The following is a 17,297-nucleotide window of genomic DNA, read 5'->3' as shown; positions in this document are numbered from 1 at the left end:
TTGGCCTGTAAAGTATGACCGGAACTTTAAAGGATATTTGTTTAGTTAGAATTCTCCTTGTAGGTGGTTTTTCCTGTGATGCCATTTGCCTTGTGAATACCTGTTTATGTGTTGAAATTTCACCCAGTATTGTTTTTCATAGCAGGAACTTGGAGTCAAAAAAGCGTCTTCTGAGCTAACACATAATTAAGGAATATAGTTTCTCTAAGAAGTAATTTTCTTTCATGATAGAATGACAGGATATAATCTTATTCAAATACGTATTCAAATATTTGCTTATTCTTTTTGTGCCACACGCACACTTGCAGATCTATCTTAGTAATAAGACAACTAGTTAGACATCCTTTTTCTCTATTTCTAATCTGAATATTAAAAAAAATAGATTTTTATGTCCTCAAGGGCAGAGATAATATTTTATACTTCTCTAACAGTCTATACCCATAAAAACTTTCCCCAATAATCAAACAGTTTCCTCTTTCCTATGTCTATACCCTCCCTTGTCCTAGCCATCTTTCTAGAATGTCTCCTCTCAACATACTCTCATGGGCTAAGATTTCTATCATTTTTCATAGCTTAACTTAAATTTCATATCCTTTCAGAAACCTTTCTCCAGATTCAATTGAGTACCAGTGTCTCTGTACCTTGAATATAGGATTTATATATGTTAGTATTTTTTTCTTTTAACTGGATTGGAAACTCCCTGAAGGTGGGGACCATATCTTCTCTTTCTGTGGGTTTCCTTGTTCATCTCTGTGGGCTTCCCTGGTAGCTCAGCTGGTAAAGAATCAGCCTGCAATGCAGGAGACCCCAGTTCAATTCCTGGGTCGGGAAGATCTGCTGGAGAAGGGATAGGCTACCCTCTCCAGTATTCTTGGGCTTTCCTGGTGGCTCAGCTGATAAAGAATCAGCCTGCAATGCAGGAGACCCCGGTTCAATCTCTGGGTTGGGAAGATCCCCTGGAGAAGGGAAAGGCTACCAACTCCAGGATTCTGGCCTAGAGAATTCCATGGACTGTATAGTCCATGGGGCTGCAAAGAGTTGAACACGACTGAACAACTTCCACTTTTCACTTACAGGGACACCATATACATCTAGTTGAATTGAAATTTTGCAAAATCTAAGGAAGGGAATGATTTCTAGAAAAGCTGGGATCATTCTTTTTCTTTAAAAATACACCGATGAGAAAGAATAGACTTTTTGAAATTGCTGGAGCAATGCTTTTCAGTGCTGCTGCTGTTCCTCACAAAAGCATTGTAAATCTAATTTGAGTATTTGTCATGACAGGAATTTTCATATCCTTCTAGGGCATCATCAGACAGGAGAAGGACCATGGAGGAGAGGCTGTGGTGGACAGCCCCGCACGGGGCAAGGAGGGAACCTGCAGTTTCCAGGACCTGGTAGAGCACAGTGGGCATCTCTCTTTAGTGTCAACTCAACGACACATGATTTCATTTTTTTATGTTTTATTACTGTTTTTTTTTTTTTTTTTCTTTTTGCCAGGAAAAAATGGGAGAAGCCTTGACTATTTTAGGAGAGATTTATCAGTTTTTAGTTGAGATCAACTATTTGTTTTCAAGGTAATAGCACATATTTCTACCACTCTCATCCTTCCCAGCTAATCTGGGAGGTCAGTGCTAAAGGATTAGGTTTGCCTCTCTTGGAAGAAAAAAAAAAGGCCCTCGGTACAGTCAGCTGAAGCAGGTCATTTCCCCTCCCAAAACACTGCTTAAGCAATGGGACCATTCAGTTTTTTTCAGTGGATGTTTGACATTTATCAAATTCCTAAACTGTGCTATGCATCTGAACTTCCTGTCTGCTATCAGTGACTTGTGCATTTTTAACACTTGCCAGATACATTTTGGTAATTATGTAGTGAAGAATTAAATTTCCCCAAAGAGAAGTCTCGTGTTTGTCCCTGCTCGTAACTCTTGAAATCTCCAAAATGACAAGAGAGTCTTTGCTCTTCATGGGGGCCCCTTAGAGCACACCAGATCATGGTTTACGTTAATGCAGAGACTTAGGTGGGTCCTCAAGCAGTTTGTGCTAACAGGATAACTCAGGGTGGCTTTTGGCCACACCAAAAGACCAAGCATGTGATTGGATGGTTGGGGTGGTGAATTTCTCTGATTGGCAATACTCTGGGTAAACTGCCACAGATCAATGCTGGGAGGGTAATGCATATAAGGATGGTAGAAACTTTGTGTTTAGAACCTTCTCAGACCTCACACAATGCCTGTCTTCCTTTCAGTTCAGTTCAGTTCAGTTCAGTCACTCAGTTGTGTCCGACTCTTTGCGACCCCATGAATCGCAGCACGCCAGGCCTCCCTGTCCATCACCAACTCCCGGAGTTTACTCAGACTCACGTCCATCGAGTCGCTGGTGCCATCCAGCCATCTCATTCTCTGTCGTCCCCTTCTCCTCCTGCCCCCAATCCCTCCCAGCATCAGAGTCTTTTCCAATGAGTCAACTCTTCGCATGAGATGGCCAAAGTACTGGAGTTTCAGCTTTAGCATCATTCCTTCCAAAGAAATCCCAGGGCTGATCTTCAGAATGGACTGGTTGGATCTCCTTGCAGTCCAAGGGACTCTCAAGAGTCTTCTCCAACACCATAGTTCAAAAGCATCAATTCTTTGGCGCTCAGCTTTCTTCACAGTCCAACTCTCACATCCATACATGACCACTGGAAAAACCATAGCCTTTAGCTGGTTCTAATTTGATCCTTCTGCTATACTAAAACCATAAGCATAGCACCTTCCTGAATTCTGTGAGTCATTCTAGCAGATTATCAAACCTGAGAATTGCTATGGAAATCCTTGAAATTTTAGTCAGCTGGTATGAAGTGAGGTTGGCCCTGGGGACTTCAAACTTGTGACTGGTGTCTGAAGCGAGAGCAGTCTTGTGAGGACTGTATTCTCAAAATGTGCACTTTGTCTCACTCATTGTAGTAGTCTGCTGAGAAACAGAAAATGAAAGGACAACAGAAAAGAAAAAAGAAAACAAAATTAGTTATATCAAACAATAACAGGTTACTGAAAAAAAGTGTTTTCTTTGTTTTTTTAATCCTCTTTCTCCTAAAACAAAGTTAGAGGAAGACAGGAATGTATTTTTGTTCTGTGTTTCATCTGTTGGATCTTAGAATTTTTGAAAGAATGCCCTTAGTTTTCTAGGAGAAGGGAAGTATACTACACCCTTTACGTATTTAGGGGCAGAGATGTGGGAGTTCTGGGTGGGTGAAGATGGGGGTGGTAGGGAAATAATTCCCCCTTGGAGTTAAATGGGCTTCTCTTTTATGCAAATGGAGATGCCCTGGGCACCATAGACTCAAGGACTAGCCTGTACTCCTAGTACTGACAGTGTTATTGTATCTAGTACATTAACAATGACCCTTCATGACACCTATCTCGTCCCAGCGGGGGCCTTCATCTTTTCTGGTCTGCACAGAATAACCATAATGGTACATATTGTCATAACCCCAGTAGTCATGTCACAGTAAAAGGAGGCATTTTCCTATTTCTTTCTCTCCTCTGGCTTCCTTGAGCTTTGCATTCAAGATGCCTTCGCTCCTGCTGTTCAAAATCTTTCTTCTTATTCCTCCACTCACATACGAACCTAAACACTTTTTTCAATAAGCTGCCTATTGGTAAAGAACTGATAAGCTAAATTGTCAGAAGGTGCTCCTGACTAAAAACAGCTCAGTGGGTAGTTCAACTTTGGAGTAACAGTGCTTTCAACCCAAATGAGCCAAGCTCGAAAGGTGGCTTTCAGTCACTGTTGCAGAACACCGGGAAGATATTTTGGGCCAAAAAAGATCTCCATGGTTCCACTGAAATCATACATGGAAGTAACAGGTTATTTCAGTCATGCCTGCATGATGCCCGTCTCATGGTTGGCTGCTTGGGCTGTAATAGAGTGAGGAGAGAGTGAGGGAAGGTCAGTTCCTGCTACAAAGCGTCATGTTCCTCCATTACTGAGCTTCTTTTTAGGGGGCTGCCTGTGGTGGAGGGGAGGGAGCAGTAGGTAATGCTTTGCTACAGTTTGCTAGGAGGTATTCAGAGCTTTAGGGTATGCATGACAATTCTTCTTAGGGCATAAATATTTTCTTAAATATTTAGGGGAAAATTGTAGTATAATTATTTATTGAAACATTTATGTTTTGTTTTGGAGGCAGTTGTAGGATTAGAAACAGTGAGAACTATTTGTATATTTTTCTGAATTTGGAGAAGGTCATTGTGTTTCCTTTTTGTGGTATTAATAACATCTTGAAGATAATCTATTGAGTTGGATAATCTATTGGTCATTTGGAATGAACTTTTTGGCCAACCCAATATTTTCTGTTTTTTTTTTTTTTCTTCAAAACCTGGAACTCTGAAATTATGCTAAAGTTACGGGTGTGTGTGTGTGTATGGGGGGCTGGAGGACTGTGGAGAAGAGGGTGGAAGTGGTGAGAGAGGGGAAAATCCCGGAACCTGGGAAGAGAGGGAGAGGTATGAGGGGGCCCAACTGGGAGCTTACAGATCTGCAGAAGGGCTCCAACTTTGGCAAAAATCCCAGAAGGGGCCAGGCTGAGGCTTAGCAGAGAAAGTGTGGAGCTTCCCGATGTCCTAACTCCACGGGTCACGCATAGCTGGACAATGGATTGATTAATGGTGAACAGTACAAGCCAGCAACTAGAGGCTTTCCCAAATATTCTGTCATAAACACCCAGGACTTTGATAAGACCCTAGAGGAGTTGATGTGGGTAGAGATTTATAGGCCTGAATAAGGTTATTTCCTACCAATCTGGCAGGGGAAAGAGGAGAAGGAGGCCTGCATTCAATTTAACTTTATAGAAAAAATTTTTGGTAATTGTTGAAAAATTGTATATTATCATCTATCATTATGTAACAAATTACTGCAAGTTTTAGCATGTTAGTACAGTCAACCCAATGCTCAGCTGGGCGCTTCTGGCTCGGGGTGTCTCTTGAGGCTACAGTCGAGGTATCAGCTCTGGGAGAAGTCATCTCAGGGCCTGAGAGGGGAGGACCTGGTCCTCAGTAGGCTCATGTGGCTGTAGGCAGGCCTCCGGTCTCCTGTGGGTGTTGGCTGGGGATGCTGCATTCTTGCCCTGTGGTCCCTTGCACAGGGCTGTGTTCACAGGAGGGCAACTGATTCCCTCAGAGCAAAGAGGGAGAGAAAAAGAGAGAGAGAGAGACAGAGAGAGAGAGGGAGGGAGGAAAGGAAACTGGGAAAAGGAAAAGACAAGATAAGATGGGGGAGAGAGAAAGAAATAGATCCTAGACAGAAGTATAGTGTTTTCAAAGTCCAGTCTCAGAAATGACAGTCCACGGCTTTCTCCAGTTTTATTAATTAGAAGCGAGTCCACAGACTTATCGTTTCAGCCTTTTATAGAGTTCATGAGGTTCTCACGGCAAGTATACTGGGGTGGCTTGCCATTCCCTCCTCCAGTGGATCACGTTTTGTCAGAACTCCCTGCTATGACCTGTCTGTCTTGGGTGGCCCTACATGACATGGCTCACATCTTCATTGAGTTATGCAAGCTTCTTCATCATGACAAGGCAGTGATCCATGAAGGGACGATTGCTGGACAGCATCACCGATGCAATGAACATGAACTTGGACAAACTCCGAGAGATGGTAAGGGACAGGGAGACCTGGTGTGCTGCAGTCCATGGGGTTGCAAAGAGTCGGACATGACTGGGCGACTGAGCAACAACTGCAGACTTAGAGAACAAACTTATGGTTACCAGGGGAAAAGGTGAAGCGAAGGGATAGTTAGGGAATTTGAAATCAACCTGTACACACTTCTGTATTTAAAATGGATACCAATAAGGACCTACTGTATAAGACAGGGAACTCTGCTCAGTGTTGTATGGCAGGCTGGATGGGAGTGGGGTTTGGGAGAGAATGGGTACATGTGTATGTATGGCTGAGTTGCTCTGCTGTGCATTTGAAACTATCACATCATTAATAGGCTATGTGTGTGTGTGTGTATTTAGTCACTTAGTCCTGTCCAACTCTTTGTGACCCCATGAACCATGTAGCCCACCAGTCACTTCTGTCAGTGGAATTCTCCAGGCAAGAATACATGAGAAGGTTGCCATTCCCTTCTTTAGGAGATCTTCCCGACCCAGGGATTGAACCCAGCTCTCCCACATTGCAGGTGGATTCCTTACTGCTGAGCTACCAGTGGCACAGAAGTGACATGGGTAAGTTGGAGTGACGCTAGGAGATAGAATAGAAAATGGACTGAATTTAAACTAACGTGCACAACAAACGCTCTTTATACCAAAGACTGGTGGTGGACATAGGGGTGGGCAGGGCACAGTGTTGGAAGGACCTATCTAGTATTGGGGCAAAACATGAAGAGAAGGGGAGACCTGGCTGTATCTGGAATTGTCAGGGTGGAGGTGGACAATTTCAGATACATTTGGTTGTTTGTCCACCAACACAGGCAGGGCTCTGAAGAGGGAAGAGGAGAGCTGTATTTGGCTTCTGACTAGATTGGAGAGCAGGTGTCTGTGCAGTGTGGGACCTGGCTTTTCCATCATTATCTTGTTCCTCATCTTCAGTGTGTTTTTGGGGTGTCTCTTTCCTGCATAGCTTTGCAGTGGGTGGCAATGGAGAAGCCAAGAGCCAGTAGTGACGTCGAAGAACACAGGCCTCCTTCCAGGTTTCCCGGGGCACCCATTCAGCCTTCCTTACTCACCTTTGAACAAAATTAGGTTGGTTAAATCAGAGAAAGGGAAATCCTTTTCTTTTCCTAGAAGGGATCATCTCTGGGGGCAACAGGTTAATTGTCTGGTTGAAAACCAAACAGTTTCTTCTTCAGAGAAATGATGTTTAATCAAGGATCTCAAAGAAATAACCAGCTGTTTTATTTATTTATTTTAGTTAGATAAAATTTTATTTTATTTTTTAAAAATTTATTTATTTTAATTGGAAGCTAATTACTTGACAATATTGTAGTGGTTTTTGCCATACATTGACATGAATCAGCCATGGGTGTACATGTGTTCCCCATCCTGAACCCCACTCCCACTTCCCTCCCCATACCATCCCTCAGGGTCATCCCAGTGCACTGGCCCTGAGCACCCTGTCTCATGCATCGAACCTGGACTGGAAACCAGCTGTTTTAAACTAATTGAATGTAATTCGCTATGTATTGTAAGGAGTTCCAAGGTGCACACTTATTTTTAGGGTCCCAAGGAATCAGGAACTTGTTTGAAGCTTCACATTGAAGGTAGATCTAGGGTTCTCTGAGGTGATGGGCACAGAGACCAAATTAAAGGCTTTCTGACCTTGGAATTTGTGTGATTTTTAAGGGGAGGAAAACTGTCTTCATTTTATTCCCAGGCTGGCTTGTCAGACCTTAGATGTCACAGTTTGGGGATTTAATGAGTTGGCAATTTCAAGCTAACTTTTAAGTTAATCTTTGCTCTTACAGGTATGCTCTTATAGGCTTGTCCTTCCTTCCTGATCCAGAGCCAGTAGTGTGAGATCTGAGTCCTAATTTTCTAACCTTCCTGGGACCAGTACTGGGCTCTGAAATGGGTGCCCAATGCTGGACCACCAAGGCAGCAGTTGGGTGAAGGCTGAGGTTAGCAAAACCAGTTTTGCCTCATCAAAATTCAGACGTTGTAATCTTGTGTCTCTGTTTGCCCCCCCAAACTTTTTAGGTATATACTTCATTCTTTTCTTACCTCATGGTAAAAAATTGGTCTTTAGATAATTGTAAAAGAAGATAAAAATATGCATTAATATTTATTTATCTACCTCAGTTCAGTTCAGTCGCTCAGTCATGTCCGAATCTTTGCGACCCCATGAACCACAGCATGCCAGGCCTCCCTGTCCTTCACCAACTCCCGGAGTCTACCCAAACCCATGTCCATTGTGTTGGTGATGCCATCCAACCATCTCATCCTCTGTCGTCCCCTTCTCCTCCTGCCTTCAATCTTTCCCAGCATCAGGGTCTTTTCAAATGAGTCAGCTCTTTGAATCAGATGGCCAAAGTATTGGAGTTTCAGCTTCAACATCAGTCCTTCCAATGAATATTCAGGACTGATTTCCTTTAGGATGGACTGGTTGGATCTCCTTGCAGTCCAAGGGACTCTCAAGAATCTTCTCCAATACCTACATATTTACTTATTCACTTACTTAAAGCAATTATTCTTATGTTAATGTGAACTTTTAGGTGGACCCCAGTCTCTGGGCCAAGACTTCTCTTTGAGAACATGTTGCTGATTAGAATTCTGTGTTTCTTTCTTGTATAAACCAGTCCCCCCAGTGTATCAGCTCTGATTCTAATTTTAGGTTTTTTAAAAAATGGAGTGAAAGTTATATTCAAAGTAGAGTATATGCTTACAAAGTAGATTCTTAAAATTTTACCATTTCTTCCACCTCCAGTCTTTTGCAGTTGTCTCATTCATATCTAACTCAATAACAATTTGTATTAGCAAGTTATGTTTGAGATTTTTTAAAAACATCCTGCTTTGGTTTTTATAGAAAGAACTCTTTTTTTATACTCATATTTTATCAGTATGTACAATATTTCATTGAATTAGATACTTAAAGTTAACACATAAATGTTACATTTAAAAGTTACATGTTAAGATACTTAAATGGTACATGAACACAGTAAATGCCAAAATACTTTTGGAAACCATTTACTCTTGGAAAGTATAAAACTCAGTTTGTGGGAAGAAATAGTGTATTACTTATTATTTGCTAGCTTTGAGCTCAGAGTGTTGTATATTTTAAAGGGGATAGAAGGTTATCAAAAAGCTTTCTGTAAAGGGCCACATGGTAAATTTTCGGGCTTTGCAGATCATATAATTTCTGTATCTGTGAACTCAGCTCTGCCATTGTAGCATAAAAGCAGCCATAGACAATGTGTAAATGAATTGGTATAGAAATGTTTCAATAAAACTTCATTTATAAAAACAAGCAGTGGATGGGATTTGGCCTGAAGGCCATAGTTTGCCAACTCTTTGTCTAGAATATCAATAAATTGGCAATTTAAGAGACTTTCTCTCATTATGATTCAATCCACCAGATGTCTATTGAGTGCCAACTATGTACTCAGTCTTTCATATGTAGTCAAGATAAGAATGTGACTTTTTTTTTAAGCTTTATTTTACATTGGAGTATAGCCAATTAACAATGTTGTGATAGTTTCAGATGGATAGTACAGGGACTCACCATACAGGTACATGTATCCATTCTTCTCCAATCTCCCCTTCCATCCAGGCTGCCACATAACATTGAGCAGAGTTCCCTATGCTATGCAATATGTACTTGTTGGTTATTCATTTTAAATATATTAATAACAGTGTGTACATGTTGATCTTAAACTCCCTAACTATCCCTTCTCCCCATCCTTCCCGCTAGCAACCATAAGTTCTTTCTCTGAGTCTGTGTAAGTCTGTTTCTATTTTGTAAATACATTTATTTATATCATTTCATTTTAGAGTCTGCATATAAGGGATGTCATATGATTTTTCTTCTTCTCCTTTTCTTACTTCACTCAATATGCCGACTTCTAGGTCCATCTGTGATTCTGTAAATGGCATTATTTCATTCTTTTTGATGGCAGTGTAGTATTCCATTGTATATATGTAAGGAATATATAGGAATTTTTCCAACCTATAATATAATCCATACCTTGGTGCTTACTCATCTGTGGGCTAGAGTACTTTCCATGCATTTCTTCACCTGGCAAATTTCTGCCTCTCTTTCAAAGTGAAAGTGAAGTCGCTCAGTCATGTCTGACTCTTTGTGACCCCATGGACTGACTGTAGCCTACCAGGCTCCTCCGTCCATGGGATTTTCCAGGCAAGAGTACTGGAGTGGGTTGCCATTTCCTTCTCCAGGGGATCTTCCTGACCCAGGGATTGGACCCGGGTCTCCCGTGTTGCAGGCAGACGCTTTACCATCTGAGCCACCACAACTTATAAGCACATCTCAAAAATCACCTCTGTAGGAGAACATCTCCAGGGCTCATACGGCCCTGCTTCAGGTTGACGAGGGATCACAGTGCACTCCTCTATCACAGAGCTTAGCATGCCACATTGTAAAAAATGGTTTCCATCTCTCTCTTTCCTTCTAAGCTGCGACCTTTTGAAGGCCAAGGCTCAGTCATGTCCATAGTTGTTTAGTACACAGCAGGTGTTTTCTATAAACATTTGTTGAATGAATGACAAAATCAGTCTGGCAAAGCATGAAATTGACTATTCAAGTAGCCTTCGCTATCATTTATGTGTATGTATTTTGACCTTGTAACTTTTTCTCTCTTTGTATTTATTGCTAAGAAAGTGGATGGAGGGGGCAGGTGTTCTTAACAACATTTCTCATAGAAACTTAAATTTATTTATTATTTATATACATTAAAAAATAAAAGCAATAAGTGTTTGAAGATTTTAAGGTCAAATTGTACTAGAAGATTTCGGAGACTCTGTTATGCGTTTCTACACAGCCTTCTCAACCCCTTTCTCCTTTGCTTGCTTGCATCACTGAGGATGAAAACCCAGACCTTCCCTTTACTGGCCTCTGTCAGCTGAGGGTGCCCATGTGACCCAGTTCTGGCCAATGAAATGTAAGAACAACTCTGCAGGGCTCTTCCAGGAAAGATTTCCCCTTTTGAACTGTGGTAGAAACTGGGAGTCATTTGCTGTCTTGTTCTGCCCTTTTTAGAACCCCCCCCACCGCCGTGCCCCCACCCCCGCCCCCTTTTGCTGTGCATGTGGCTACGAGGAATAAATTCTATACTCTGTAGCCTCCCCAGTAGCTACTGGTAACTTTGTGTGTAAATTCTGGCCAACAGTCTAAAGCAGAAGTGTTTTGTGGCTACTTTCAGGAAATTTCCCTAAAAGAAACCTCTCCTGTGCTGCCCTTTTATTTGTAACTTCCTCCTTCCCACTGGCTGAAATGTTGACATAATGGCTGGGAGCAACATCTAGAACCAAGAGGTGGCCTTGGGAATAGGAGCTGTGTCTAGAGGAGCAACGAGAGAAACAGAGCCTTGTTCTTTGAGGAGATAATGAGCAGAGCCCTCACAGCAGCCCTGGACTACCTACTTCTACTCTTACATGACGCAGTTTTCTGCTGGTTCTAGTCACTCTTTGTGTCTCTGTTCTCACTACCAAGTTAATCCTGTTACATGAGGACGGCTTTCTTCCTTCATCATTGACTGCTCAGCTCTCCACGTCCTGTCTGAAAACATGATGCTCAGAGCTCTGGCAGCCATTCTGTGACCCTGAGTTTTCAAAGGTGAAAAGTAGCACACTGAGGATGACAAAACCCTGGGGCCATCTACTTCTGCATATATTTAAAATAAACAACAAATATCCTATGTGATAAGCCACTATTAGTTTAGTTTCCTGCTGCTGGTAGCCAAAAGCATCTTCATTAATTTAGTTAAATGAAAGCAATAGTCCTTTGCCTCTTGCCTGCTCATCCTTATTCTACCTCTTACAGGAAGCCACTTTCACCACTTAGCTCTTTTCCTCTGCCATTCTTCTAAATACCTAAAATCAAAATTTGAGGATTTTGTTCTCTTAAATCACTTCCTTTACACACTTCCCTAATGTCTCTTCTTCTATCTCCATTTAGCTATCTCACTATTTTTGTTCATCATGACTTTGTCAATATCACTCACAGCTGAGTCACAGTGTTCCAAAATTCCATTTCTTTGGCAACTTCTTTTCCTGGCATTGTTAATTGACTTGCTTTTTCATTTGCTTCATTTTTTATGTGTCTATCAATAATTCATTCCCATATATGGAATATGGGAATTAATATGGACCCCATATATTCCACTGGAGCGGTAAAACTCTTTTTGTTCCATTTAAACACATGAAGTAATAATTCCTTTCTCTAGAAGTCATCTCCCCTGGAGCCTTCCATTCAACTCCTGCATGTGGGTGCATTATTATTTCTGATTGCTACACAGTTTGCTGTCTCCAGTGCCATCCTGGTTTTCTCTTGGCCTCCTTCCTGTGCTGGAGTCTCTGCTCCTGGACTCTTGTTGTTTGGCTACTATACATCTTCCTGAAGCTTTCTAAGAAAGAATACTTTTTTTTAAAGAATCTATGATGCTAAAGCTGAAACTCCAGTACTTTGGCCACCTCATGCGAAGAGTTGACTCATTGGAAAAGACTCAGATGCTGGGAGGGATTGGGGGCAAGAGGAGAAGGGGATGACAGAGGATGAGATGGCTGGATGGCATCACTGACTCGATGGACGTGAGTCTGGGTGAACTCTGGGAGTTAGTGATGGACAGGGAGGCCTGGCGTGCTGCAATTCATGGGGTTGCAAAGAGTCAGACACGACTGAGTGACTGATCTGATCTGATGTGTCTGAAAATACCTTTACTTGACCTTCTCACTTGGTTCGTAGTTAGGCTGGCATAGGATTCTTGGCTGGAGATTATTTTTCCTCAGAATTTTGTAGTCATTGCTTTATCATCTTCTAATTTCTTCTGTTTCTGAAAATTGGATATGATTTGTCTTACTCGGTTTTGTTTTGCTTTTTGTTTCCTTTCCTGGGTACTTTTAGCATCTTCCCTAATTCCCATTGTTCTGAAATTTCATGAGGATAGTTTGTGTATTTTTTTGTTTATTGTATGGAATATTTGCTAGATTCTTTTAATCTGGAAAATTTTTAAATATAGGTATTTTTCGTTCCAGTAAGTTCTTTGTGTTATGTCGTTGACCATTTTCTCTTTACTGAACTTCTTATGCTTGATTTCTGGAACTTCCAGTCTGATGTTGTATCTTCTGGATTGGTCCTTTATTTTCTCATTTCTCTCCTATTTTCCATTTCTTTCTCTTTTTGCTTTAATGTAATATGTTTTTTCAACTTTGTTTTCTAGTCAACAGAATTTTAAAAATTCTTTCTCTACCTTCAGTGGAATTTTTTTTTTTATTAATGAATGCCTTATTTGGATCCTTTTATTAGCTTTGATTATCTTCTTTGAAAGTGAAATGAAAGTGTTAGTCACTCAGTTTTATCCGACTCTTTGCAACCCCATGAACTGTAGTCAGGCTTCTCCATCCATGGGATTTTCCAGGCAAGAATACTGGGTTGCCATTTCCTTCTCTGATACTGGAGTGGGTGGCCATGCCCTCCTCCAGGGGATCTTCCCAACCCAGGGATCAAACCCAGGTCTCCCTCATCACAGATGGATTCTTTACCATTTTAGCCACCAAGGAAGCCAATTATCTTCTTTATTAGTTAGTTATCAATTACGTACAGAATAAAAAAAATCATATATAAATACAATGTGAAACAACACACATACATGCATTAACACACACAGAACCATGAAGGAAATAAAGGATAAATCACTCTTTTGACTCCACTTTTCCAGTGCTCTCCCAGGCCTTTTCTAGGCGCTATATGAATACTTGTATCTTCAAAATAAGGCTTTTGGAGTGTTTAATTTTTTCTTTTGTTCCTTGTTTTGTCTCTTTTCTTTTGAATTCTTTTTATTTTGTTCCAATATCTCTACTTTTTGTGTGAAATTTCTCGCAAATGGCTTTCCATTTTATTTAAGATGGAAGTGCTAAAAAGACGATTGAAAGACTCACACGAGAGAACAGGGATTGTACCAAGTGACGGCTAATCACATGGGGCCTTACCTGTTTCACTGGAGGACCTCTAAATACCACCATCTGTAGTCCTTTGTTCTTGGGTTGGTCAGCTTCTGTAGAGCAGTTCTCTGTATTTTCTGCCTGGAGGTATAAGCTTGGCAGCCAGAGTTCGGGAATTGGGAGTAGGGTGATATCTTACCATTGAAGATGCTAGTTTCTACTTGCGTGTGTGCATGCTAAGTTGCTTCAATCGTGTCTGACTCTGTGACACTATGGATTGTAGCCCGCCAGACTCCTCTGTCCATGGAATTCGCCAGGTAAAAATACTGGAGTGGGTTGCAGTGCCCTCCTCCAGGGAATCTTCCTGACCCAGGGATCAAAGCTGTGTCTCCCGCATTGGCAGGCGGGTTTTTTACCACTAATGCCACCTGAAAAGCCAGGTTTCTACTTAATCTCCCTTTTTTTGTACGATTTTGTGTGTGGTGGTGTGATTTTTGCTTTTTCTCATTTAACAGATTTGCTGAAGTATAATGGACATAACTTTTTGCATTTAGTGCAATGACTCACCTCATCCTCTCTTGGGCAAGCCTTTCCTTTCTTCTGCCCTGGAGAAGGAGTCTTCAGAGGCTCCTAATGATTCTAAGTCAGGTTTTCTAGGGTCTGCAGCACAAAACTGCATGCCTTTTAGTTTAGGTCTCAGCTTCTCTGGTCTGCTAAGTCACTTACCACTGCATTCTAGCATCCACTTCGCCCATCTAGCATCCACGGTTTAAGCATTGTCCTCATTTTAATTGGACTTGAGGAAAAGTGGAGTAAAATGCAAATGTCCAATCTGTCACATCTAACCAGAAGCCCTCCCAGTTGGGCTAACTGGTTTTACTAACATTAATATCATCTGTTCGCACTGCTCAAATGTGGGTCCTTGAACTGTCTGGAGGTTAGAGGTCAAGAGTAAAGGATATATGTACATATGTGCTTGTTTGTGTCTCTTTCTGTGTATGTGTGAGGCTATGTATGAGATGTATATGTACATGTGTATGAAAATGAGTACAAGTGTGTTAGCCAAGGAACTGTAAGTAGGCTTGAGGTAGTGAGTGAAAAATTAGAAGCATGGGGAGTAAAACATGGAAGAGGAGGAACCTGCAAGTTTTGGAGTGATATTATGTCTCAGTGGAATATTTCCTTCCTTTTCTTAACCTGGCTCTTCAGCTCATCTCTTTGTCAAAGTGTGACATTCAGCATCATTTCCCTCCCCAGTGCCTTTAAAGCTCTCTCTACCCTTCCCTGTGTTCCTCTGGATTATCTTGTAATTTTCTGCTTGCCCGAATTTCCACTTTACTCTTACCTTCCATTTTGTGCTCTCTACTTATGCCCCCTCCATGCACAGAATATGAAAGTACAAAGTGTCTTCTTTTTTACATGCATTTGATATCTCACTTAATTTCCATATTACCTTATGAGGCAGGTCTAGTTTGTTCTACGTGGTAGATGAAGAAACCAGTGCCTGGAGACATGTGGTCTCTTTCCTAGAGTCATACATATAATAAGGAGCAGAGCTGTGATTCGATTTTGGCTGCTCTGGTTTTAAAGTCCATGCTTAATCAAAACCACAATGAGGTACCATCTCACACCATTTAGAATGGCTGCTATCAAAAAGTCTACAAACAATAAATGCTGGAGAGGGTGTGGAGGAAAGGGAACCCTCTTACACTGTTGGTGGGAATGCAAACTAGTACAGCCACTATGGAGAACAGTGTGGAGATTCCTTAAAAAACTGGAAATAGAACTGCCCTATGACCCAGCAATCCCACTGCTGGGCATACACACTGAGGAAACCAGAATTGAAAGACACACATGTACCCCAATGTTCATCACAGCACTGTTTACAATAGCCAGGACATGGAAGCAACCTATATGTCCATCAGCAGACGAATGGATAAGAAAGCTGTGGTACATATACACAATGGAGTATTACTCAGCTATTAAAAAGAATGCATTTGAATCAGTTCTAATGAGGTGGGTGAAACTGGAGCCTATTACACAGAGTGAAGTAAGTCAGAAAGAAAAACACTAATACAGTATATTAACTCATACATATGGAATTTAGAAAGATGGTAATGATAACCCTGTATGCAAGACAGCAAAAGAGGCACAGATGTAAAGAACAGTCTTTTGGACTCTGCGGGAGAAGGCGAGGATGGGATGATTTGGGAGAATAGCATTGAAACATGTATATTACCATATGTGAAAGAGACCGCCAGTCCAGGTTTGATGCATGATACAGGGTGCTCAGGGCTGGTGCACTGGGATGACCCTGAGGGATGGGATGGGGAGGGAGGTGGGAGGGGGGTTCAGGATGGGGAACACAGGTACACCCATGGCTGATTCATGTCAATGTATGGCAAAAACCACTACAATATTGTAAAGTAATTAGCCTCCAATTAAAATAAATAAATTAATTTAAAAATAAAGTCCATACTTTTACCAATACATTGGATTGCCTCAGTATATCTAATTTAATGCATATCCATTCATAATTCTACATGAAAATTTTTATATATAAGGAGGATGCATTAAAGTCAGTTTATAAACACATTGGCATTTGATTGTATAAGGTACAATACAGATTCTTGCTGAGGTTAGAGTATAGCTGTTAAGAAGAAAGGCATCTTCTTTACCTTCAAAGAACTTGTTGTTCAGTCACTCAGTCATGTTCGACTCTTTGTGACCCCATAGACTGCAGCACACCAGGCTTCCCTGTCCTTCACCATCTGCCAGAGCTTGCTCAAACTCATGTCCATTGAGTCAGTGATGCTATCCAACCATCTCGTGTTCTGTCGTCCCTTTCTCCTGCCTTCAATCTTTCCCAGCATTCGGGTCTTTTCTAACGAGTCGGCTGTTCACATCAGGTGGCCAAAGTATTGGAGCTTCAGCTTCAGCATCAGTCCTTCCAATGAATATTCAGGACTGATTTCCTTTAGGATTGACTGGTTTGATCTCCTTGCAATCCAAGGGACTCTCAAGAGTCTTTTCCAACACCACAGTTTGAAAGCATCAATTCTTTGATAAGGTGCTCAGCCTTCTTTATGGTCCAACTCTCACATCCATACATGACTACTGTAAAAACCATAGCTTTGATTATATGGACCTTTGTTGGTAAAGTGATGTCTCTGCTTTTTAATATGCTGTATCGGTTTGTCATAGCTTTTCTTCCAAGGAGCAAGTATTTTATAATTTCATGGCTGCAGTCACCATCTTCAGTGATTTTGAAGCCCAAGAAAATAAAGTCTGTCACTTTTTCTATTGTTTCCACATCCATTTGCATGAAGTGATGGGACTGGTTACCATCAGCTTAGTTTTTTGAAGGCTGAGTTTTAGGCCAGCTTTTTCACTCTCCTCTTTTACTTTCATCAAAAGGCTCTTTAATTCCTCTTTGTTTTCTGCCATAAGGGTGGTATCATTTGCATATCTGAGGTTATTGATATTTCTCCTAGCAATCTTGATTCAAACTTGGGCTTCATCCAGCCTGGCATTTCTCATGATGTACTCTGCATATAAGTTAAATAAGCAGGGTGACAATATACAGCCTTGACATACTCCTTTCCCAATTTGGAACCAGTCTGTTGTTCCATGTCCAGTTCTAAATATTGCTTCTTGACCTGCATACAGGTTTCTCAGGAGGCAGGTCAGGTGGTCTGGTATTCCCAT

At 41.3% G+C, this 17,297-nt stretch overlaps 1 protein-coding gene across 5 annotated transcripts in view; it reads left to right on the top strand.

Annotated features, from left to right (window-relative positions):
* GTF2A1L (general transcription factor IIA subunit 1 like) overlaps positions 1–5,224 on the top strand; it is a 170,652-nt gene extending 165,428 nt beyond the window's left edge. For all 5 annotated transcript variants that reach the window (XM_086327038.1, XM_086327032.1, XM_086327046.1 and 2 more), the window contains exon 9: positions 1,305–5,224. In XM_086327038.1, the coding sequence (XP_086183164.1) occupies positions 1,305–1,556 (252 nt within the window). In that variant the 3' untranslated portion in view covers positions 1,557–5,224. The remainder of the gene's footprint in view (positions 1–1,304) is intronic.
* The last annotated feature ends 12,073 nt before the right edge of the window (positions 5,225–17,297 follow it).

This window comes from Bos grunniens, chromosome 11 (genome assembly GCF_055505025.1).
Source record: "Bos grunniens cultivar Pamir isolate PY7600 chromosome 11, Bosgru_T2T1.0, whole genome shotgun sequence".
Lineage (NCBI taxonomy): Eukaryota > Metazoa > Chordata > Mammalia > Artiodactyla > Bovidae > Bos > Bos grunniens.
The sequence above is the reverse complement of the archived record's forward strand: the minus strand, read 5'-3'. Positions and strand labels throughout refer to the sequence as shown.